Source organism: Mirounga leonina, unplaced genomic scaffold (genome assembly GCF_011800145.1).
Source record: "Mirounga leonina isolate KUSES-001 unplaced genomic scaffold, KU_Mleo_1.0 Mir_171, whole genome shotgun sequence".
Taxonomy (NCBI): Eukaryota; Metazoa; Chordata; class Mammalia; order Carnivora; family Phocidae; genus Mirounga; species Mirounga leonina.
The window spans coordinates 9,075,356-9,102,269 of NW_023270436.1; the positions used below are offsets into that span (position 1 = coordinate 9,075,356).

General features: G+C 37.1%; 1 protein-coding gene across 1 annotated transcript in view; it reads right to left on the bottom strand.

Moving 5' to 3' along the window:
* ATXN2 (ataxin 2) overlaps positions 1 to 26,914 on the bottom strand; it is a 119,294-nt gene that overhangs the window by 29,484 nt on the left and 62,896 nt on the right. The window contains 13 exon segments of the mRNA XM_035017010.1: positions 96 to 248; positions 840 to 903; positions 2,243 to 2,544; positions 11,761 to 11,831; positions 12,068 to 12,175; positions 12,524 to 12,721; positions 14,808 to 14,838; positions 14,840 to 14,991; positions 17,938 to 18,147; positions 19,983 to 20,161; positions 21,617 to 21,814; positions 22,518 to 22,609; positions 24,011 to 24,135. Of these exon segments, the coding sequence (XP_034872901.1) occupies positions 96 to 248; positions 840 to 903; positions 2,243 to 2,544; positions 11,761 to 11,831; positions 12,068 to 12,175; positions 12,524 to 12,721; positions 14,808 to 14,838; positions 14,840 to 14,991; positions 17,938 to 18,147; positions 19,983 to 20,161; positions 21,617 to 21,814; positions 22,518 to 22,609; positions 24,011 to 24,135 (1,883 nt within the window).

The window sequence follows — 26,914 nt, forward strand, 5'->3', positions numbered from 1 at the left end:
CATTACTGCCTTAAGTCACCACACACCGAGAGAGTGCTTGGTATCAAATACAAATAACTAAGGAGGGTAAATGAACATCAAAATCTAGGACTTACTTGCACGCCTGGGCTCACTGGGACTGGATACATCATATTTGGTGCAAAACAAACAGGCTGAGTATAAACTGGAGCTGGCTGCTGATGACCCACCATAGATGGGCTAGGTTGTGCTTGAGGACGAGGTGAAGTTGGGGTTGTAGAAGGCTTTGGCTACAAAAATAAAAATCAATTACCGTAAGGTGAAATGCTAACTATTATTGCAATCTGAGAACTGATTTTTCCCATCTTTCTAAGTTCTACTTGCTTTTAGTGCCTTTTCATGAAAAAGTTTTAGAAACTTCCATGTTTCAAATAAAAGGAAAAACACTTAGGTAGAAATTACAATTAATTTCAATTGCAATTAATTACAATAATTGCCAACTTATCAATAATACTTTAAAAATAGTTGTGATATTTAAGGAACTGAAGAAAGTGTTTTTAAAAAATTAAGTAAGTAGCTTATAAATTCAGAAGAATAAAAATAGTTTATCTATAAACCTGAAAGCCTAGTTAGCCAGCCAGTCAGAAAGATTCAAAGATTTACCACAGATCACATCTAACTGATGACAAAATAAAACAAGAATCTCTTCAATGACTCAAAAATATTCATGAATGACCATATAAGAAAAAGGAATTTAAACTACAAGTTGTTTCAGCATCCTATAAGTGAGTGTAGATGGCAGGTATGGGGAAAATACTATTACCAATAATAAATTTATTTTTTTGAGACTATGATTACTTCAGAGAGAGAAACAACCTTACCTGAGAAAAGGAGCGAGGGTTGAACTCCTTTGCATTAGGATTCAAAGTTGATTTTCTCACTTGCCTAAACCAGGGGAAAATTAAAAAGGGCCAGTAAAATTTGCATGGAACTTGTGTTTCTCTCAAGTTTTCTATACCTTTTTAAAAAATTGCTAAACATACATTAAACAATTCTTACTAGATCACTAATTCTCTTCATTAAAATGCATACACATATTTCCCACTCCTTAATCTGATAAAGACAGGCCAAAAAAGGGCACTTTTTTTAAAAAAGTGGGGGCACCTGGGTGGCTCTGTTGGTTAAGCATCTGACTCGATTTTGGCTCAGGTCATGATCTCAGGGTCCCGGGATCAAGCCCTGCCTCAAGCTCTGCACTCAGTGGGGAGTTTGCTTGAGGATTCTCTCTATCCCCCTCTCCCCCTACTCCTCCCCAAACCATGCACACGCGTGCATGCACTCTCTCAAATAAATACTAAAAAAAGTGTTAATATTAATTCTTCTCTCAAAGGCAATCAATAAATCAACTTAAACTGAGAAGACAAAATATCCCTAAAAGCAATCCCTAATATACCAATTCTCTAGAATGCAGTATTTTCTTTCTTTTTTTTTTTTAAGATTTTAAGTACTCTCTACACCCAGCATCGGGTGGAAGAACCCACAACGCTGAGATCAAGAGTCACACACTCTGCAGACTGAACCAGCCAGGTGCCCCCTAGCATGCAATATTTTCTAATGTGACAAAATGTTTGCCTATATGACACACCTTGGGAAGAATCATGACTCTAATAAAAATTTTTGCCTTATATGAAGAACAAGCACTGTCTGACAGATCAACAAGCTGCATTCCAAAAGTTCAGCTGTAAATGGATTGTATGAACAGATAAATTAACGGTGGTTAGGTTCTGAGACTCGCCCACAAAGATCCATTCAACTGATAATACATCAAATGTGGAGGATTAAGTTTATCTTAACAAATCTAACAATTAACGAAAACATTGTTTCTATAAGAAAACATACTGCATTCCAAGTAGGGGCACCAGACACTTCTTTCTTTTCTTGGCAATAGCAGTTCTTGGTTCTAGCAGCAGGGCTAGGAGGTGGGTACTGACTAGCATCCAGGATATATACTTCCCAAAACTCCCTGTACATTTACAGAAAAGAGTCTTTCTTAATTTAGTCTAGATTCTGGCCATGGTGAACAAAAATGGGGAAGGAAGGAAAAGGAGTACACAGTGCAAAGACCTAATTTACTTAAGATGTCAGCTGTTCAGACCAGTTGTTTGCAACTTGAGGGCTACATATAAAGCAGTCCAAAAGTCCAGAGAGATTCTTGAGCTGAAAGCCCCTGTACACTTTAAGAAAAAGTAAGGAACAGGATGTGCTCAATTCAAAGTTTACTCACTCAGCTGCATCTTTCTTCTCCTCTTTATCATCTTTCTCTTGTTTACATCCTGGACTGGACGTCTGAACCCCTTGGGATGTGACCTCAGGTCCCCTCTTGTGCTCCGTGTTACTGAGGATTGAAGGGGAAATGCTGGGACTGTTCGGTTTGCTGCTGCCACTGGTGCAATTGCTGCTATTTTCAATGAAAGAATCCTTAGCATTTGGTTCAATTTTGTCTTTGATCAAATCTCTTGATTTTTCTCCCTCTCTATTTTTGTTTAGCAGTTGATCCATAGATTCAGAAGTAGAACTTGGCTGTAACTAAATAAAGGAAATAATTATACTTAAATATTTTAAATGACTCTATAATCAACTTTCTCCATGAGTATAAGCAAACTAATATTATTTGTAAGCATGAGATATACCAAATAAGGCTTTTTACATACTTTAAGAATAATGTACTTATTATAAAGCAATAATAACAGAACATATATACAACAACACCCATAGTCATCTAGGCACTCAAATGTCCTAACCTCAAAAGTTAAGTATTTATTAACTACCTACCATGTGTCAGAAATTGTACCGCTGGGTATGGAAAATACAGAACAGTTCCTATCCTCACAAAGCTTACCACCTGGGTGAGATCAGATACCTAACAAAATTTGGTAAATGCTATGGGATCCTAAAGGAAAAGCAATTTATAGAAAAAGAATGTTTCTCAATGAAAGCATCATCTAGTCTAAGGCATAAAAGATTGGAGGTGGGGGGTAGTTTGGAAAACGGAATTGTCTAAGCTCAAGAAACAACATGTTTAAAAACCCAAGGGAAAGGGAGAAACAGAAAAGCACTAGTGGACTAAGACCTGGGCCTGGACTCAAGAAGTGGTGGGCTGGCAAGTCAGAAGTAGGTGGATTCAGAGGGACACTGGACTAGACAGGTTGGTCAATTAGACCTTATAACCTTACTAAAGAAGGAAAGTGCAAAACACAAGTACCATGAAGAAGAGTAGAAGGCAAAGATGGTAGCGAAGTAGGTGCTGAGGTTTTTAAGTTTATAGGCTAGAAGAAATCAATGCTACTACTGTCTGAAGATGAATGAAGATGCCATACTCCAAAGAAAGAAAAAAGAAGCAGCTGAAGGAAATGACAAGAAAAAGAGAAGGAAAAAGGCACAAGTAGAAGCAGCTGAAGTGGGCTGCCTGGGTGGCTCAGTCATTAGGCGTCTGCCTTCAGCTCAGGTCATGATCCCAGGGTCCTGGGATCGAGCCCCACATCGGGCTCCCTGTTCAGTGGGAAGCCTGCTTCTCCCCCTCCCACTCCCCCTGCTTGTGTTCCCTCTCTCACTGTGTCTCTCTCTGTCAAATAAATAAATAAAATCTTAAAAAAAAAAAGGCAGCCGAAGTGGCAATGAGAATACAGCAGCAGCCCCAGGCAGCAAGAAGAGACTGCAAGGGTTGGACAGAAACAAACTCTCTCCCCAGCTTCAGGATGGGCAAACAAATGTCAGTCTCACTACTAAGGCCCTTGGCATGCTGGCATCTTGGGGGCATCTCAAGCTTCACTGCATCACCAATATAGTTACAGAATCCACAAGCAGCTCATGGCAAAAGGTGATAGGATCATTTATTTGGACCGAGTGGCTACTTAAGTCACAATACAGGCATTTAATATTTAAGCCAGCATTTGTTCAGATAAATCTTTAGTAGAAGCTACCTACATAACAGACCAACTGTATACTGCATAAGATTTCTTGAGTATTTACAAAAGTCTTTGAGTTAGGCAAAAATGAGACTTTTTTTAATCTTATTCATATAATGGAATATATGGTTTGGACACTGTTCTAAATGATTTACGAACTCATTCATTTAGTTGCTACAACAGACCTATGTGATGTAGACACTTTTATCACCACCTTGCAAATGGATAAACTAAGGCACAGTTCATGCTTTTCAGCATTCAGCTATATTTCCTATCTGCAGTACACTAAGTAAACCTAAGTGAAAACTGAGATTTTTTCCCCCCAAAATTGAACCACTTTTTTCTTTTGAAACATAATTAATGTATAAACGTATTAGTTTCAGGTATACACCACAATCATTCAATATATGTATATACTACAAAATAATCAATGTCTAGTTAATAGCCGTAACTGCAGTTATAAATTTTTCTTATGACAAGAACTTTTAAGATCAATTCTTTTTTTTTTTTTAAAGATTTTATTTATTTATTTGACAGAGAGAGACACAGCGAGAGAGGGAACACAAGCGGGGGGAGTGGGAAAGGGAGAAGCAGGCTTCCCGCTGAGCAGGGAGCCCGATGTGGGGCTCGATCCCAGGACCCTGGGATCATGACCCGAGCTGAAGGCAGATGCTTAACGACTGAGCCACCCAGGCGCCCCCTTAACATCAATTCTTTTGGCAACTTTCAAATATTACAATACAGTGTTACTGACTATAGTCACCATGCTGAACATTACACCCCCATGACTTATTTTATAAAAAGAAGTTTCTGTCTTGTGATGCCATTCACACATTTTACTGCCCCCTGCCTGTGGTAACCATCAATCTGAATCTGAAGGGTTTTTTTCTTTTTTAAGGTTTCACACATAAGCGAGATTATGCAATTATCTGTCTTATTCCACTTAGCATGATGCCCACAAAGTCCAACCACGTTGTCGCAAATGACAGAATAGCCTTCCTTTTAATGCCTCAATATTCCCTTACATATGTGTGTGCGCACACACACATGTGCACATCTGTACCTATAATAGATACATATACGTGCGTGCATTTGTATATACATATATACACACATTCTTTATCCATTCATCCATCAATGGACACCTAGGTTGCTTCCATGTCTTGGCTATTGTAAATAATGCTGCAATGAACATGGGGGTTCATTGCAGCTATCTTTTTGAGTTAGTGTTTTCATTTCCTTTGTATAAATACCCAGAAATGGAACTGCTAGATCATATGGTAGTTCTATTTTTTTTTTTTTAAGATTTTATTTATTTATTTGACAGACACAGCAAGAGAGAGAACATAAGCAGGGGGAGTGGGAGAGGGAGAAGCAGGCTCCCGCTCAGGGGGCAGCCCGATACAGGGCTCAATCCCAGGACCCCGGGATCACGACCTGAGCCGAAGGCATACGCCTAGCGACTGAGCCTCCCAGGCGCCCCAGTAGTTCTATTTTTAACTTTTTTATTTTTGAGGAACCTCTATACTGTTTTCCTCAGCAGCTACGCCAATTTATGTTTCTGTCAAAAGTGCACATCTTGGCCAGCACTTGTTATTTCCTTAATTTTTTGGTAATAGTCATTCTAAAGGCGTGGGCAATATCTCACTGTGGTTTTGATTTGCATTTCCCTGGTGATTAGTGGTGAGCACCTGTTCATGGACCTGCTGGCCATCTGTATGTCTTCTTAGAAAAGTGTTTATTTACATCCTCGGCCATTTTTAAATCAGTTTCTTCGTCCTCTTTTTTTTTGCTACTGAGCTGTAGGAGTTCTTTATATATGTTGGATATTAACTCCTTCTCAGTTATGTGATTTGCAAATACTACCTCCATGCGGTAGGTTCCCTTTCATTTTGTTGGTTTCCTTTGCTGTGCATTATTTTTGCTCGTTACTTTTGCTTTTGATGTTAAATTAAAAAAACCACTGCCAATCACTGCCAATGTCAAGGAGCTTACTGCCTATGTTTCCTTCTAGGAGTATTTTTCAAGTCTTTATTCCATTTTGAGTTAATTTTTATGTAGAGTGTAAGATGGTCCAGTTTCATTCTTTTTTTTTCTTGTTTATTTATTTATTTTAGAGAGAGGAGGAGAGAGAGGGCACACGTGAGCGGGGGAAGGGGCAGAGGGAGATGGAGAGAGAGAATCCCAGACTCTGCACTGAGTGTGGAGCTGACGCAGTGCTCTATCTCCTGACCTTGAGATCATGACCTGAGCTGGAATCAAGAGTCAGATGCTTAACGAACTGAGCCACCTAGATGCCCCAGTTTTATTCTTTTAAATGTGGTTTCCAGTTTTCCCAACACCATTTAATGATGAGACTGTCCCTTTCCCCATTCTTCTTCTTCTTTTTTAAGATTTTATTTGAGAAAGAGAGAGAGAGAGTGCACAAGTGGGGAGAGGAGCAGAGGGAGAAGCAGACTCCCTGCTGAGTGTGGAGCCCAATGTGGGGCTTGATCCCAGGACCCCAAGGATCATGACCTGAGATGAAATCAAGAGTCGGATGCTTAATCAACTGAGCCACCCAGGCGCCCCTCCCTTGTCCATTCTATATTCTTGGCTCCTTTGTCATAAATTAATTGACTATATGTGCATGGGTTTATTTCTGGGCTCTCTATTTTGTATAATTGACCTATGTGTCTGTTTTTATGCCAAGAACATACTTTTATTTATTACTGCAGCTTTATATATAGTTTGAAATCAGGGAGCATGATGCCTCCAGCTTTCCTCTTCTTTCTCAAGATAGCTTTGGCTATTTGAAGGCTACTGTAGTAACACAAAATTTTTACTACATTGTTGGTTCTATTTCTGTGAAAAATGCCATTGCGATTTTGATAGGGACTGCACTGAATCTCTAGGTTGCTTTGGGTAGTATGGACATTTAATGGGAAAAGTGAAATTCTTATGTGACTTAGAGAACAAGAAAATATTGATTGTCAGTAAAACACTGGGATATGTTATTTTTTGGTAATAAGAATTAATAGTTATTGAATACACACTATAAGTGTCATGTACTATATTAAACACTTTATAGTAGTATCTCACTTAATTTTCATAAGAACACTGAAACTGGTTCTACAATAATCCCATTTCAGCTTGGGAGAAGTATGTAACATGCTTCAATGTTATACATATGGTATTTGTAAAGGGAAGATTCAAACCAGACAGTCTACTTACCTCCAAACCCCATACTGTTAATCTGTAACAGATCAGATTACTAGCAATTCTTATACAAATAAAGCTATCAGCAACGTGCACATAGCTATATTAGATCCTGCAGATGGCTGTCAAGGAAAATGAAAAGAAAAAATATAACCACAGAGGACTCCTATCTCTGTCTCAATGAAAGACCAGAGATCTCTGTGAATCACCATAGTTTAAGGCCATACGCATATCATGAGGATGGCTCTGAGGATTCATTCACTGAACAGTGGCAGTGCATTAGGTACTATCCAAAGCAGTACTAAAAACCTAACACACAGATGGCCAGGCCTTTTCCTAACCATGTGATTCTTGGCAAATTATTTGTCTTTACCTCTGTTTCCTAATATACACACTGGAAATAATAATAGAGCCTGCTTCAAAGGGATGTTAGGACAATAAAAAGATTTATCACATAAGCACTTAGGACAGTATAGGGGACACAGGAAATATTCAGTATGTGTAAACCACTAACATTATTTTACCTTCAGAGAAATATAAAGCTCACCCTCAAACATTTTTTAATACCATTTCCTTGCTTTCCAGTACTCATTTATGGACAGAAAGTTACTTGTAGGAGACTTAATAATACATTCAATTATTCAGGCTCCCAATAGTAATAAGATTAGAATTCCTAAAGAGGTAGAGTTCTAATCCTACAACCACTTGGACTTTAAGAGTCAAGTGTTAAAGAAGATTTACAGAAAGTTGTGAACTGATAATATGAGAACCAAAATGTTTTCTACTAAATGAAGTTATGAGCTTTTTAAAAATACGCTAACCCTATTGGCACCTGGGTGGTTCAGTCAGTTAAGCGCCCGACTTTTGATTTCAGCTCAGGTCATGATTTCAGGGTTGTGAGACTGAGCCCTGTGTTGGAATCCACGCTGTGCGTGGAACCTGCTTAAGACTCTCTCTCTCTCCCCTCCCTCTGCCCCTTACCTCCCCACCTTAAAAAACAAAACAAAAACACTAATTCTAATTGAGATAGTGTGTTGCTGACATAAGAAGAGACATACAGATGTATGGAGGAGAATTCAGAGTCCAGTAATGGAATTTCCACATGAGTGCAAAGATTATTCAATTCAGTATCTTTTCTTTCCTTTTTTTTTTTTTTTTTTTAGATTTTATTTACTTATTTTAGAGAGAGACAGACAGCAAGCACAAGCTGGGGGAAGGACAGAGATAGAATCCCAAGTAGACTCCATGCTGAGTGCAGAGCCCGTCACGGGGCTCAATCTTACGACGCCGAGATCACAACCCGAACTGAAACCAAGAACCTGACAACCAACCAACTGAGCCACCCAGGCGCCCCCAATTCAGTTTTTTTTAAAGAGAAGGTGCTGGGATAAGTAAGAGCAACAAGCAAAAGAATAAATCTGGAAGGCTACCCTCACACTATATAAAACAATTACTCAAAATGGATCATAGCCCTAAATGAAACTCTTAGAGGAAAGTAAGAGTAAATCTTTATGACTATGGATTAAGCAATGGTTTCTGAGATATGACACCAAAAGCACAAGCAACAAAAAAGAGATAAAGTGGACTTTAATAAAATCAAAAATTTTTGTCCTTTAAGGGTCAACATCCAGAAAGTGAAAAGACAACCGATAGAATGGTAGAAAAAAACTGCAAACCATGTATCACATGTGAGACTTGTACACAGAATACATAAAGAAGTCAGTAAGACAACTCAGATTTTAAAATGGGCAAAGGATCTGAATAGACATTTCTCTAAAAAGATTTACAAATGGCCAATGAACACATAAAAAGATGCCCAACATCGTTAGCCAACAGAAATGCAAATCAAAACCACAATGAGATACCACAAGGATGCCTATAATAAAAAAGACAATAACAAGTGTTGTCAAGGATGTGGAGAAACAGAAATCCTTAAATGCTGTGGTGGAAATATACAATACTGAAGTTGCTTTGGCAAACAGTCTGGAAATTTTCCTCAAAAGGTTAAAGACAGAGTTACCACAGGACCCAGAAATTCTACTCTTACATATATACACCCAAGAGAAATGAATATATATGTCCACAACAAAAACTACACTAATATTCATAGCAGCATTAATCATAATAGTCAAAAAGTGTGAGTAACTCAAAGACACATCAACTGATGGATAAATAAAATGTAGTCTATTCATACAATGGAGTATTATTAAAAAGCAATGAAGTACTGAGGCACCTGGGTGGTGCAGTTGGGTTAGGTGACCAACTCTTGGTTTCAGCTCAGGTCCTGATCTCAGGGTTGTGGGATCAAGCCCCACAGTGGGCTCCATGCTCAGCAGGGAGTCTGCTTGAGATTCTCTCTCCCTCTCCCTCTGCTCGCACACACACTCTCATGCGCTCTCTCAAATAATCTTTAAAAAAAAAAAAAAGCAATGATAGATGTTCCAACATGGATGAACTCTGAAAACATTATGCTAAGTGAAAGAAGCCAGACACAAAAGGCCTCATATGAGGATTCCATTCATATGAAATGTCCAGAATAGGCAACTGTATATAGATAAAGAAAGCAGGGGCAGCTGGGTGGCTCAGTTGGTTAAGCGACTGCCTTCGGCTCAGGTCATGATCCTGGAGTCCCAGGATCAAGTCCCGCATTGGGCTCCCTGCTCAGCAGGGAGTCAGCTTCTCCCTCTAACCCTCCCGCCTGTCATGCTCTCTATCTCATTCTCTCTCAAATAAATAAATAACATCTTTAAAAAATAAAAAAATAAAGAAAGCAGATTGTTTAAGACCTATGGAAAGGGGTGAGGGGGAGGTGTTTGAAAGCAAAAGCGGAGTGACTGCTAAGGGGTATGGGGTTTCTTTTCGGGGTGAAGAAAATGTTCTAAAATTGACTGTGGTAATGACTGTACAATTCTGTGAATATACTAAAAGCCACTGAATTGTACATTTTGTATGGCTAAAATGTATGACATGTAAATTATATGTCAATAAGACTGTTACAAGAAAGATACTACTCATATGCTTCTAAATAAAAATTTTTCTTTCCTTCATAATAAATTCAATGTATGTAAGTAAGTAAGGACTGAATGCTTCACTGTAAAAAGTAATGCTGAGAGAATAAAAGGAAATAGGCAATACCTATAGCATTAGCTCATTTACATCAAATGGAAGATTATGCAAAACAGTATCACTTATTCCTTAGGAATCTATTCAGATGCAATGTAAAGAACTGCACAGGAAAGAAACCCTTCCCTCTGGCAGGAGGATGCAGCTAAGGAGACCAAGTACACAGGAGGGCTTCAACTGTGTTGGAGAGAATGACATGTTAAGCTTGATATCTCGGCATTCAGTCGTTAATTCTCCGTATCAGGGCGCCTGGGTGGCTCAGTCGTTGAGCGTCTACCTTCGGGTCAGTTCATGATCCCAGGGTCCTGGGATCGAGCCCCGCATCGGGCTCCCTGTTCAGCAGGAAGCCTGCTTCTCCCTCTCCCACTCCCCCTGCTTGTGTTCCCTCTCTCACTGTGTGTCTCTCTGTCAAATAAATAAAATCTTTAAAAAAATAAAAAAATAAAAATAATTCTCCGTATCATGTCCATGGATTAGCTATGGCTTAAAAAATTTAAATTTAAATTCACAACCACTAACAGCATTAAAGCTGAATACATACAACTGTGATAAAATATGATATGTAATATTTTGAATGGTGCTAATAAATATGAAGTTATAGCAAAAAATTATTAATTTTTAGGAAGCTAACACAGACTAGGAAAAGGCTGCCTTTTGCCTTTGACTGATTCATCTCTTAAGTCAGTTGTTTTTTCCAAAGGCTGATAATCCGATCCTTTCCTCTAAGAAACTAAGTTTCAGGATGACTTCTTGAGTGGTCCCAAAATTACTTGATATACAAAATGTATTATAGTAAACACTGTGTGAAAGAATGCAATGTTCATCCAAAAGAGATCAGAGTATGTTCAGCAAGTCTTAAGGCAGAGAAATGGTATTAAAGACCAATTTCTACCACAATACATTTGTGTACAAAGTGTAAATCTGCAACTATCTCAGAACACCAGGGTCCATTACATCTTCCACTAGCCCCATCAGATAATTAATGCCCCGGCTTTGCTCTACTCTTCACTGAATAAAGTAATCAAATAAGCATCAAATAATAACTTATGACTGGCTTCGAATGTCAAAATTATATTCTCTTTCATTTGTTATCTGTATAGTTCTCAAAGCTCCTGATTTTAGTTACCTACTTAAAAGCACAGGAAGAGGCACTTGGGTGGCTCAGCTGGCAAAGCGATTGACTCTGATTCGGCTCAGGTCATGAGCTCAGGGTCATGAGATCGAGCCCTGTGTCAGGCTCTGCGCTCAGCCCAGAGTCGGCTCGAGATTCTCTCTCTCCTTCTCCCTTTATTCCCTCCACCCTCCCCCAAGCTCACTCTCTAAAAATAAGTAAATAAAATAAATAAATAATTTAAAAGCACAAAGACAACTTTAAGAATGTTTAGCTTTCTACAGACATGGTTCAATGCTTCTGGGTATGCATATAATGCATTTTTGTAAATGAAGGATATAAAAATTCTTAATCATGTTTAATATTCATTTTTAAAATTCTAATTCAATCAATAACAACACTTACCCTAAAATCATTCTTAAACTTCTTTAAGTCATCAATTTGCTTTCTATGTTCAGAAACAATTGGTGATATACCTGTAAAATTACAAACTGTTAAATATCAACTTATTGTAAATCTTTAACTTAAAATTAACTTAAAATGAAAATAAGCTTTTATTCAATATATTAATTACAGATTTTGACATCTGTCAAATTATGCATTTAAAAATGCACAATCCTAAGAAAAAGCACTGACCAAAAACAATCTGTACTGGGCATGAGTTTAGACATCTCCTTCCTATTTCCACAATTATACTATTTAACGCTCTAACCTTTATTTTCAGTCTTTGAGAAGCTAGGTGATGTCTCATTGGGCTTCATATTTTCTTTATTCCCTGCAGGAGAGTTCTGCCTCTGATCTTGAAGCCTGGAATCCTTAGCTAAAAAAAATACATATTTAAAAAAATAATAAAGTAAAATGGGAAAGTAGTCAACAATTTTTATTTCCTATAGTTTTTGGAAAAAAAATTTCCATTTAACCAGAAGCTTTCTCCTTTGCAGATAAATGAAACACCAACAACTTTATTTATATTGATATTTACTACCTAGGAATGTTAACCCTTGTAACAGCAAACATTCAAGGATAACATATATGAAATTAGTAGTATTAAACAATTTCATTTACATACAATATTAAATATATACTCAAATACATAACTATGAATAAACATAGCATTTGTTACTCAACTTCACAAATGACGTGGAGCTGGAAGCCCTCTTGTACATACCCTCAATAGATGGGGTAACAGCTCTGTTGGATGCAGGACTGGCAGGCGTAGGAGATGCGGCTGGAACAGGCATAGCAACAGCTTCAGCTGGAATAATACCAGCCTGAGGAGAAGCAAGAACTGGTCCACCAGGAGTATTTCCAATACTGTTCTGTCTGGGAGATCTGGGTCTGTGAGTTTTAGGGGATAATCTTGGAACTACAAGAAAGAGAAAAGTTATCCATTACATTCTCAGCTCAAATGTCACTTCCTCAAAGAGGCTTCTTAGAAAATTTAGGTAAAATAGTCCTAGTCAACCACCATCCCAATTACTCTTTATCCCATCACCCTGTTTTCTTTTCAAAAGTCTTAGGGAGGGCGCCTGGGTGGCTCAGTTCGTTAAGCGACTGCCTTCGGCTCAGGTCATGATCCTGGAGTCCCGGGATCGAGTCCCGCATCGGGCTCCCTGCTCGGCGGGGAGCCTGCTTCTCCCTCTGACCCTCCCCCCTCTCATGTGCTCTCTGTCTCTCTCAAAAAAATAAAATCTGTAAAAAAAAAAAAAAAAAAAAAAGTCTTAGGGAATAGTGGTGGTAATTGAAAACACAAATACCTGAAGAATGACAACAATTACTAGTACCTAAGTACAACTGTAGTTTTTCCTTATAACTAATAGATTAGATTAATTCTAAAGGGCAGTACCTTTAAATGAAATTAGAAACTGGATTTTAAGACAGGATAAACCCCACTTTTTAAGATGAAGACAGCAACATTCCCCACTAAGAAGTGAGATGTTTCTTTAACAGTGGGGTGGTAGATCCCAAAGAAACAGGCTTATCTGTTCCTCCTTCAAATAATAAACTCAAACACCTTTTGGCAGCTTGCAGCCAATCCTGTATGTTCTTTCTAGCCACCTCAAGAGGCACTTTACAATAACTAAGAAAATCGGGGAACCAATTTAGCCAAAAGCAGAAGATAATCCACTAGGGTTCCTGTTCCACCTGTCCTCAAGTAAACAACTAATAGGTTTCTTATTCCATTATAAACCTATTTGTAGAACTCAGATTCAAAGGTTTAGAGAAAATGGTTCCTTTGCTTCAATTTAGTGGTTCTTTACTTTTTTAAGTCATAGGATCATGGAAGGAAACTATCCAACAACTGTCATTTTTCTAATTAGTATAAAAAATGAAACTATAACACCACTCTGTGTATATTTCTAATAACAGTTTTTATTGTTTCACTTCTATAATTATGTTGTTACTCTCAAAATTCACTTCCAGATTCTCTGAGTAATGTCAAATGATGAATGGTACAACTGAATAAAGATTTTTAGAAATTCTATTTTCTTGCTAAGTGAATTATTTCTAATACCTAATATCTAATTTCTAATTATATTACATTAATAAAATATCTAATTTCTAATATCTAATTTCCTTCGGTCTTCCTTGAGGACCAAACAGAACATACAAAGGAATTTACCATGAAATTATACATACATGATGCTAAACAATGTATATCGACTAATTTAATAGAGTTGGGTATATTTTTGTTTAAGCTTAAAGATCTTTTCCCTCTTAAAAATCTATGTGCTGATTAAGACAGATTATGAATAAAAAACCACAATCACTGCATGTTCTAACTCTCCACAGTTATCATGGAAGCAAAACATTAAATAGCAAAAGCAGTTCTGGACTAAGCTTACAGTTAGTCTTTTTATGTATCTTTTATACTTTTACAGCTGCTATCAGCACATTCCTTGGGCTAATCACAGATAAAACTTGGGCCCGTCATGTATGTTTTTTATATTCCTTATAAAGAAAATACCATCAGGAATTAGTGCCATATACAGATGCTACAGAAATACACAGCACTGTAAGCCCCAGCAAATGTTTGTGGAATTAATCCACAGACAAAATTGCTAAGACAGGAAATACAGTCTGTCCAAATGATGTTACATACTGTATTTGTTTTGTATTTGAGTGGTACTTTATAAAACTATGAAGTATATTCCTAACTTAGGAACCTGATATGAATCTTATCACAAGTCCATAAAGTAGAACAGGCAAAAATGACTCTAATCCATTGAGAAAACTGAAATTCAGAATAATCACATGGTTTGCTCTAACATACGGTGAATATGTGGTGGAAGCCAGAATAAAAATACAGCTTTCCCAATTCCTGGTTACTCCACTAATTTTAAGATATACACTTATTATTCCTCAAACAAAGCTTAAGCTCAGCCCTTTTTACATGCAGCAGAGTTACAAAATGAACACTGTTGTCATACTCCAAGCCAAGTATTACCTACCCCCGCTGACCACTGATGACCATGTGCCCCCCCGCAGGACTAGTTCTTGCTGCTGGAGGAGCAGCTGCTTCACTTGGTGGGGTATGGGATACAAATTCTAGGCCACTGGAAATGGAACCCCTCCCAGCAGAAACTCTGTGATTTCGAGGGTGTCGCTGGGCCTTTGGGGACATCCTTGGAGGCCCTAAGAAAGGAAGAGTGAACATCACATAAATGCTACAACGTCCATCAGTACAACTTTTCTGCTAAATACATAAACCCTATTCACATACACACACACACACACACACACACAAACACTCTCTCTCTCTCTTGCTCTCTCCCTAGTTTCTCCTTGGTTATAAAAGAAAGAACACCACCAAAAAACTGTATTTTGGGCCATATTCTTTCAGAATTATTTTGTGGAATGCCACAAGGTTTTATAAATAAATTTTATATTATTTCCCTGTTTTTTTTAAAGAAAGGGAGGGATGAAGTTGGTGTTAAGAAATCAAACATATTGTAACTCTCCAAAGATTTTTATTTGTTTAATCTATATCCATTACTTATGGGCATATAAAAATAAATATAATAAAATATTAATAGAAGTTACAGTTACATGATAGTTAGGTAAGTCTTATTTTACCACATACTTTTAGCTTTTTCCCTCAAACTTTCTAAAATTAGAAAAAAAGATTTTGAAACAAAAAGAATATTAATCCCTATGTACTTTTATACTACTGAAACATGACAATAAATTTTACAACCCATGCCTTAAAACAGTCTTCACATGTAAGCAGTTTCTCAGACTGAACAGGCTATGAGCTGAAAGGCATGACCTGAAAGACTAAAACTGGCATCTGAAGAAGAAATTTGTATATATGAATTGTCAAAAATTCTAGATCATTAATTCTGCCACCCCATTAGTGGCTTCTATTTCTAAAGAAGTCTACTCTGCATTTGAACAAAACAATCAGATGAAATCAGTGGACAGAATGGCTCTCAGTAGAAAAGCCAGACAGTGCTAATACTCAGCAAAACTCATCCTTAATGTCAAAGCCAAGGTTCCTCACCCTCACCTTCCTGTCAAAGTCTTAAGAATGTCAAATAAATTTGTACCGTCAGTAGAAATTTAATCATGAATATTAAAAAGAACTATTAATGTTATATATTATAGTTTTCAACTGGAGAAGTGATTTATATAAAAAAATAATTTAAGAATTAAGTATATGCACATCATATAAATTTTTTATACCCATTTAGAGAAAAAGACCAAGAAAGCTGGTTGGCATAGTTCAGTGAAATCAAACTCTAATTTGGAAAAAAAAAAAAAATCATTCTTTTTGTTAATACATAAAATACAAAATACTCTCCCATATTAAACACAGAAAACCACTGTATTTAATAGTTCTACGTTTGAAGTTCACACTTGAAAAATGCTTCAGTGTCACCTAACTACATGACTGGAAAACATTTTAATTCAAATTAGTTAAAAAGAAAAATTGGATAATGTAGCAGCTCTGAATATGTAGAAGGTCTACTTCTAACATGAATAGTCCCTCCACAAGCAGTCTACAACTTACTATAGTGAAGACGTTCATACTCACTAACGAGTCCTGCTTTACTCAAACAATGCACCACAAATACCACAACAGATTTTAACTTTTCACTTAGTGGCCACCATTACAAGCACTTTCTAGCAAGGAAGTCACCTTGAAAATCAGTGCAACATGCTGTTCAAGGTTAGCCACTTTAGTCAGTATCATATGACCTCCCTCCTGCCTGGATGGCAACAGTTTATTAAAAAGTAGCCAGCAGGGGCGCCTGGGTGGCTCAGTCGTTAAGCATCTGTCTTCGGCTCAGGTCATGATCCCAGGGTCCTGGGATCGAGCCCCACATCCGGCTCCCTGCTCCGTGGGAAGCCTGCTTCTCCCTCTCCCACTCCCCCCTGCTTGTGTTCCATCTCTGGCTGTGTCTCTCTGTCAAATAAATAAATAAAATCTTAAAAAAAAAAAAAAGTAGCCAAAATAGTTTTCTCCAGGGAAGCACTTTATGCCAGGAAACTCTATTAGTCTCAGCGAAAGTTCTATCAACCACGATTTTAATGAACAAATCAGATTAAAATGTTAACACAAATACTCTGAAATAATATCAAAAGTACTTATCATCCAGAAAACAGGTTTTTAACATATGCACTGCATTTATATTAAAATGTGACCTTTCTACAGTATCTCCATATATTTGATATATAGCAACAGTGGACTTAGCACCAAACATTGCATGAGAAATACAGGATTTTTTTTTTTTTGACAAGGGCAAATGGTTTTTATTAAGAATATTTTATCTTAGGGTCTCCTGGGTGGCTCAGTCGTTAAGCATCTGCCTTCAACTCAGGTCATGATCCCAGGGTCCTGGGATCGAGCCCCACATCTGGCTCCCTGCTCGGCTAGGGACCTCTTCTCCCTCTCCCACTCCCTCTGCTTGTGTTCCCTTTCTCACTGTGTCTCTCTCTGTTGGGTAAATAAATAAAATCTTATAAAAAATTTTATCTTAGATCAAGGACTTCTTACAGATTAGACTTTCACTAGAAAATATTACAAAGCTAATTTTCTTAAATTCCCCAAACATAAAACCAATCTCAGTTTTATAATCTAAAAGCAGGTAGAGACACAAAGGCAGTTACATGGAATGTCCGTCTCAAAAAGGATCCCTCAATCACCATTACTGCCTTTGGCCAACAGGTAGGTTCACTAGTACCTTGGCCAAGGAGCTATAAAATGACAGGTTCTACAGTAAGTCCAATACTGGGTGAAGAAATTTCATTGCTCTTCATTAACCACTCTTTATACTGTATATTGAGAGGGACAAAAACCTGGGGCAGACCTTCTGGGGCTGTAAAGGAGCATCATTATTACCAGGCAGAGATAAACCCCCATCCTTAAAATCCAGGATAGTTCATAGCTTCACACAACATTTATCAAATTTCTCTCTAATGAACAAAAGGTTAATAGAAATAGTTTTAATAAACTAAAGTTAAAACACGGAAATTATAGGTTATTAAATAATGAAGAGGAAACTATTTTGTAATTATAAACTCACATAGGAGTTAAACAAAGACAAACAAAAACATGAACAAATTGTGGTATTGTACCTTCTGAAGACATGCGTTTAGGCATAGTAGAGACAGGAGCTGGAGAACCATGAGCAGAGGGGTGAGACGGGGGTCTGGATGGCCGCGAGGGGGGCCTGGAGGGCGGCCGTGTAGGGGTGGCTGCCCGAGGTGGAAGAGAGTTGGGACCTGACTGGTAGCGAGAAGGTGGGCGAGAGGAAGGAGATGGGCAAGGCGATGGCCAGGGAACACCTGACAGAACAAATGATATGAAGGAAAGTATAAAAACTAAAGAAAAAAATGAGGGAAAAAAGTAAACAGAAAAAAAAGTAAAATGACAAAAATGATTTCTTGTACATTTTAACCCTTTGAGGACAGTCATTTGATTTGTGATAAGTTTTAGCATAACTTAACTGACATAAATTCACATTTTACTTTAACCTCCTTAAAATTAAGTCTGTTTGAATGAACACACGTTCCCAAAGGGTTAATTAGGATCTACACATACTATTGAAGAAGACAGTTAAGACTTTGCCTATTAATCCTGCTTGTTACTGTTTCTCAATAATCAATTATTAAAAGGAATATAACATAAACTAAGTAATTTCACACAATAAATCACAAAACTCAGGAATAAGATTACTTACTATATTAGTTTTAGCTTTTGAAACATGAAAATAAGCAGCAGCTATTATATCCCATTAAAAATGCTGGGTTTTATATAACCATCTGTGATTTTCATCTAGTTTGTAACTTGAAGGTTAAAATTTAGTTTGAAATCTAAGCAAGTCCATTTAATAGAAATAAAACATTACTTCTATTTTTTAGAGTCACAGGAGTGACAAAGGTTAATATTCATTGCCTTTTCAAAAAACATTTTAATGTTATCGAATTAGAAAAAGAGGGGGGACCTGCTAAGTAATTCATGCAGTTAAACACTTATTTAAGTGACTGCTTAATAAACTATGCAACTAGAGAGCAGTCATCACCAAATAAACGGACACTGACGGATATGCACAGATCAAGATATAGCTAATGTGTAACATTACATATCACTTACCTTGATCTTAGGAAACAGTCCAGGTCTCCTCTCCAGAGGGTTCCACACACTTGAGTATCATACATTTCCTAGCCCCCTTCAGGTTTTTTACTTGAAAATTCTGTTCATGAACTAAAATTCTTTACTCAGTGAGCAAAGAAATGTCACCCCCAATACTAAGTACAGAAAATACTCAAGAGTGTTTATTTGGAGAGGAATTCTGGAGAAAGACTCAACAGAAACAACTGAAATTGGAAACTTAATGTTCTCTCCTTTTCTAACTCTCTCAACCTAAATATCTTAAACTGAATGTCCACTTTGTTCCCTAGGTTAGGAACACAGTACTGCTATTTCCATATTGCCTATAGTACTGCTGTCCAGTATCCCTGACTCACATGAAAGATCCGTGACCTATGAGGTATAGTCAATCTTAGATTTAGAGGTAAAGCAGAAAAATATCTTCCTACTAAAGATGCAAGTCTCTTTCACCGTACTTATGCTAAACTGCAATATCCACCCTTCAACTAAGAGTTGTTTCTATTGTTTTTTAAGCACATTTCTTTCTTATCTTCTTCACATGACTCTTGGTCATGTCTAGTATAGCAAGTTACCTCAAATCCTTTCTTGAAGTAAGCAGAACATAAATGTGCAGTTAATGAAAATTAATCTGTATTAACCACTGAGTGTTTCACACAGACTAGGATTTTCCATATTAACTATGTTTAAGTAGTTTTATCATCCAGTGTTTTTAAAATTGAGAACCTACCCAAAGTTTCCAATTTCTTTATATGTGGAGTATTTTTTGGCCAAATTTAGCACTTTATCTTAATATGTATTTCATCACACTAAATACTGTATATGCCAATTACTTATACTAATTTTACTAATTTGATATCCACAAAGGCAAATTTTAAATAATTTTGAAGTAAAAACTACTCCACAGAAATCACTGAAGGTGTGCATGCTCTTACCAATTATGTTAAACTTAAATATTCAGACAACTATATATTTGATCGAGGACATTGACAAATTTGGTCAAAATACTTGCCTCCATTAACTACTCTTTGGTCTGAACCAGAATTCGGGTTGAAATCTGAAGTGTGAGAGGTGGATCTTGATGGCATGGAGCCCGATCCAGGCTGGCCCATACGCGGTGAATTCTGTCTCCCACTTCCCCAGGATATGACTTCTCTATTTCTTTGTCCAGGAGGAATATATTTATTTTCCCTGAAAATGAGAGAGCCTCTAAATCATTTTATCCTAACAGATACCAGGCCAATGAAACAAATCTAAAAGTAATTGAGGCAGAAGTGAATGCTTGTTATAAAAAGGTTAAACACTAAAACAAAATGTCTCACTCCCAAATATCCCTAATTCTTCCATGTTACCCTGAGGTCTAGCCTCTGGCCTTTCCTTTCTCTCAGATTCTCCTCCTAAGCAAAAAGTTGAACAGATTTGTGTTCATTCGCATCCTACTTTACCTCTAAATGGCTGAGTCTATCAAATATGGTCTGACTTCCTAAAACTTTCTTTGTCCTTAGCTTTCTCTACTTTGTTTTCTCTTGGATTTCTTCTCTTTGTGGCTATTCATTGGTTTTTTCATTCAGTATCAGCAATGCTGACAAATCCTAAATCCACACTGCCAGTCCCACAGTCTCAACATCTCCCACTGAACACTTTAATTCAAATCATCAGACTATAAGCTGCGTCTTTAAGAAAGAATTTATATCTTACCCTACCAGGTATGTAGTAGATGTTTCTCAACATGTTTATGAATAAATGAATCAAAGACCGACGAGCCCCTCAAATGCAATAAATTTAACAAAGGGCTCACTCTTATCTCCCCTCAAATTTGCTGTTTTCTATCTCCATTACCAGTACAAATAGCAATCAATTTAGTTATCAAATAAACCTCAGGTCACCCATGGCTTTTCTAACCTTTCTCTCACAAGCCCTGGCCTAGATAGTTACCAAGTTCTCACACTTGAACAATTTCAATACACTAACTGGTCTCCATGTTTCAGCCAATTCTCAAATGTCCCAGAGTTCGTTCACACCTTCCCCTGCCTACAGGGTGCTCTTTAACAGGACACAAACCCTTCACTACCTCAGTTCCTTTCACCAGCTACCACCACTGCACCCTCAACATCACCCTGTATTCCAGACATATGAAACAACCAGCCTCACCCCCGGTTGGCCAGGTTCTTTCACATTTCTTTTCATCATGCAAGGAATGCTTCTCTCTTACTTCTCTTTGGGCAGCAGACAGTGCTACTATCCTATCACAAAATGTCACCTCTGTGAGATTTTCTCTGACCCCACTGGTTATATGCTCGTTCTTTCTCACTCTGGACACACCTCTAATCTAGCAAATCCTAGTGAACTGCTATTATGTTCTGTGCACCATCCCCCCATCTGATCGCTTTTCTTTAAATAGCTCTTCCACACCTTGGCTTGCTCATCACTGTACTTCCAACACTTGGCTTCACAGAGCTGATGCTCAAAAAATATTTTCCAAAATTACTCTAATCTTTTCTCTAAAAGAATCTTAAACCAATTCCACTTGCATTCTCTACCTAAGCTACATTAAAGGAAGATGAAATATAATAATAATAATACACCTTCTCACACAGACCTTGAGTTGTGTATCCAAAATACTGCATCATGATTTCCTTTAAATACCTAGTGTTTATGCTGTGGCCCTCACGTTCACTGGAATTTCTCTGAACGGCTGTGTATTTTTCTTCTTCACTCCTATCATCATTTTCCAGGGCCACCCGGGCTTTGTACTGGGCACTTGATTCAATTTCTTCTGCTAACTGGTTTGCCCTTGCTTCTCGTTTTAAAAATTCTTCTGAGTTATCCCTTTCTAAGGGTACCCTGACATGAGGGAAAAAAAAAAAGCAAAGTGAGTATTTTAAAGTCACAGTTTATATATCTGTCCCAATCAACTTAATTTAAAAGAGTTTAGAGTTTGAAAGACTGATAAAAATATAAAAGAGTTACAGTGATCTGCTCATGTATAAATCAAAATTAGAAATTTTTTTGTTTCACTTTTCCCTAGAGGAATGTAACATTTCCAAAGCTGGTTAAATGGACTTTCTCCCATAACATCTACACTTGCAAACTTAAGAGTTTTTACAACTTAAAACAAAAACAAAATTTATCTAGAGCACAACATTAGAATACAGGTGAACTAAACTGCATTTATTTCCTGTTTTAATGAGAATCTATCAGCTTAAGTAGTAGCAGGATCAATTCTTTCATGTAACTGTTTAACTTAACATCTGACAGGGGGCGCCTGGGTGGCTCAGTCAGTTAAGCATCCAACTCTTGATTTTAGTTCAGGTCATGATCTCAGGGTTGTGAGATCAAGCACCATGTCACGCTCCACACTGGGCATGGAGCCCGCTTAAGATTCCCTCTCTCCCTCTCAATCTGGCCCCGCTCCTTCCTCTCTCTTAAAAAAAAGTAAAATAAATTTTTTAAAAATCCAACAGAAAAATTTATTCAACATCCTAATATAAGTTGATGAAAATCAAAGATAAATGTAGTAAAATAAAAGCCAATTTTTTAAACTTACGTATATGAAGATAAACTGCTATCATATGTAGACACTACACCATAATTTTCTTCATTATATCGAAACATATCATTGGGATCCCATCCATTAGACTAGAAGAAAATAGTTTATTTTTCAAAATGACAAAGTATTCGTCTTCTTTAATTCAAGTACAATCAATATCTTACATTAACAATGTCTATCATCTTGCCACAATAGTTAACCACTATTAACTTCTTGGGCATAATTCCAGATGTGCTCTATGTAGTCATTAAGAACATGATCAGTTAGAGCAATCTCCTTTTTAATTCAAATAGGATCTTCTTGTTATGTAACTTGCTTGATCTTTTAATAAGTCTTGAATATCTTTCCATATCAGAATGCCATTCTTTTTAGTGGAAATACAGTGTTTCAGTTGAATGGAGGTACAATAAATCTATTTAACCCATGCCCTACTGATGAACAGGTTGTTTCCAATTTTTCACTATCAGAGATAATGTTGCAGAAAACATCCTTACGCATCATTATTTGCATGTCCTATGGATATACCAGGACAATAATAAATTCTCAGAGGTGAGTCCAACATAGGTGTGTTTTAAACTTTTATAAATATTGTCAGAATGCTCTCTGGCAACTTAACGGTTTATCCACCTCACTATCAGTAAAAAAGGAGTACCTGCTTCGTATCCTACATAGGTGATGTGGTGCAGAGACCTGAGAACCTCCACATTAGGTTATATCGGATTCTTTGAAGTCTGAAAATGAATAATGATGTGTTGCCTATGTATTTTCAGTGTTATAGCTGGACTTAAACATTAAAAACAGATTTGTTATAAAGACTTCTCCACAATATTCAATGGAAGATTCTTCATCCAATTCAAATGTTGCTACCTAAACGCTCATTTTTGGTAAGAGATTTTACTTTCTATCTACCTTACAAACATAATTTATAGAATCCTAACGATAGTCCTTACTACTAAGCATTTGATTTAGAGATGATGTGTTATGGGAAAAGTAAAAATAATATACACTAAAAAGCTTTTAGAAATAGCAGATTTCTGTGGGGAATGATCTTAATTTTAAGACCAAGAAATCTACTTACTGCTTTATTTCTAATGCAACTTAACTATGTATCTTAATAGTGAGAACCTCTTCCTCAGACCTCTAGGTAACGTCAAGAGACAATTAAGACGCTAATTTCCTTAGGCTGCCTTATTCTGTAAAGCATTCAAAGCAAAACATACCAGTATTTCCAGTTTCCCATGCTTCCCAACTTAAATTTTAAGTTGCTTATTATGGTTTATTTAAAAACATGGAAATCATTCATAAGCATCCCAAAGAAACATTTGTCTGTATTTACTGCCTGGGGGGAGATCTCTATTTAGACAATAAGACTGCTGCTTTAAATGTATCTACTACAATGATGACAACATACTTAAATTAAAACCAAATAATAAGATGTCACACCACATCACATGACCACAGTCTGATACTAATCAAAAGACTTTACTTACTACATCATTTTCCAAAGCCTCCAGTTCCTCACTGGTAGTGAGTTCACCTGCATCCCAGGGCTCCAGGTCCTTCTCTTTGTGTTCACCATTCACTTTAGCACTGATAGCAGAATCAGTAAAAGCATCTGCAAAGGATGGACTTAGCTGAAAGATCACATAGTCAGACAATGGGCAACAGTAATACACACAAATTATCAACAGAGATATGCTAAAAATAATTATGATATAGAAAGTGTAACATTCATTAATGGTATGCTTTCAGATGTATAATGCTTCTAATACAATAATCTTCCAAAAACTTTCAGTTCTTCCCATATAATTTTAAGCCACATGAAATGTTTTAATGCATTCACCAGGTCATTAAATTATATTAAAAATAATTACTTTGTATTTCAGAAGCGATCCAGAAAATCTCTACCAACCCATCTAAAATAGGATGCTTCTTGTTTAATGGATCCATTAATTAAATAAAAGCTCAGAACTCCTATATCCAAACATAGGCATTTTAACTTTCCAAATCCATGTCTATATTCAGGGGTCTTGCCATTAGTAACTGAAGCCATTCTAAGTGAGCAAACCCTTCATAGAATCCATTTTTCCCTATAGCCACTCTGTTAAAAAGTTCAGGCGCTACAGTGTCATCATCCCCAAAAGGTTCAGGAGGCAGGCCTATCTACCAGGACTTCCCACCCTCACTTTCTCACTTACTGTGTCCTCTCCTCTCTAATGTTACTGAGGAGCAGGTAGCTTGGGAGAGCATCACCATGTTCAGCTGACAGGAAATATCTCAGAGCTGCTACCCAGCAAAGAAAATTTTTCTCTAGTTGGGTGTTAGGACCAGGCAAGTAAAGGTCTACTTGAGCAATGACAGTATTAGAAAATGCTTTGGAGATACAGGCTTGCATTTAAATGGCTGGGCCCACAAGGTATCACCTAGCACAGGGCTAGGGAATAATACTTCTGCTGATCTGGCTCTGTCAAAGGATACCAGCTCCCAGTCACTGTGCCCTCACCCATACTATAAGCTGCCACCAAAGAGCAGGAGTAAAGAAGAATAAACAACTGTGTCTCTTTTAATAGAGACAATTCCAGAGAGATTTTTTATTTGGTACAACTTCTGTAACAGTCACTGGCTCCCTGGGGGGCAAGGTGATAACCAAAATAAGAAATCCAAGCCAGCACATTTAAGCCAGCTTGGCACTACAAACCTAACTAGCTCTTACCTCCTCTCATCCTAAACTAGTGGTGGATGGGTGTGTGTACATGCAATCCAGGAAATAAAAGCATAACTGCACCTGTGGGCTCAGCCACTCGCTCTACCAGCAGCTCCCACTGCTAGCAATTTTAAGAGCTAAGAGCGTACCAAGGGGGATCCCCAAGAACAGCAGGCCTCAGGTGGAGGTAGAATGGAGCATACACTGGAAGATTACTGTACTCTGAAAAAGCTCTCTAAGAGGTTCTAATAGACTGGTGTTGTCTTCATAATGCCACTTTCAGCTGGAAGCCACTAACGGCCCTAAACACTTGGCTTTATGTGAAATTCACCTAAGTCAAGCAATACCCTCTATCACCTTATAGTTGTACAAATTCTTGATAAAAATTAGTTTTGCTATGTTTATTTTCAAGAACGTGAAATGCTTCAAGAAAACATCAGTAACAACTTACATTAGGATGCTGAAATTCCCTATTTTCCCAGAAAACTAGACTACAGGAAAATTCCAAACCAGTCATGTCACCTTCTACAAAGAGCAATACAATTATTAATTTATACTGCTGATCCTATTCATGTTGTAATCGCCTTAGTTTTTTGAGAAGCATCTACCACTTCAGTGTATAAAATATTTACTTACATGGAAACCCAGCATTAAAGATGATACTCTTTATCTAAGAAACTAAAGCTCAAAGCAAGAGATATTTTTACATAACCATATAAATGGACTTTTTCCCACTATAACATGTGTTGTACATGTGTGTGCATGTGTGTGCCAAAGTATTTAGGAAAGACAGGGACTGAACCAAGCTGTACTCAAATTGATAAATAAATTTTTATCAGTATTATTCTGAATAAAATCAAAAAGGATCCCTGAATGGAAGTCAATGTGGAAAAGCAAGCATCTAACACTTCACTGAACCAAGTTTTACCCTGCTGATCACAATTTAGGCTCTATTAACAGGACATTATTAAGTAACCTGTTTTTTTCACTACATTTTTATCATAAATTTCTGTTTACAATACCAATATTGTAAAAGGAATTACCTACTCATATGTTGTTACTTAGCATGATAGCTTTCTTTCGAGGCAGTAATGGGGAGGGGGCGGAGAAAACACAAAAGGTGTGTTTCTCTTAAGGATGATATTCCTTAATTTTAAAACCTCCTCCAAAGAAAGTCCCTTTTTAAAGATGAATGAAGAGTTTAGAGAAAGATGTTAAAAAAAAAAAAAAAGAGCAGAAGTAGAAAGTGAGCACAAAAATGAGGTTATACAGTCAGGAAGCTGGGGAAAAACCCTGGTCATAAATACTGTATTTCAGGTCAACACTGTATTATTATTAGGTAGAAGGAAGCAAGACCTGGATATTTCATTCTACACTATTACCAACACCTAATACTGTAAATTCTGAAAACCCCATGTTTGAATTTTTGGAAAAAAAAAAAAAATGCTGGATTTAAATAGTACAACCTATAGCCAGGATTTCTGCAAAGTTTGGAAAATCAACTGGCTATAATCTAATTGCAAGTGTGGGAATTTGTATGCAGATTGTTCCAATGCCATGTGAGAGTATATTAATTTTTCATTATCCTCCATGGCAAGAAACAAAAGCATAATAAAAGATGCAAGAATACAAAAAGGCTGTTAGAAAATGTTACCTGTTTCTGAAGGAATAACAGGTATAGAAAGAAAAA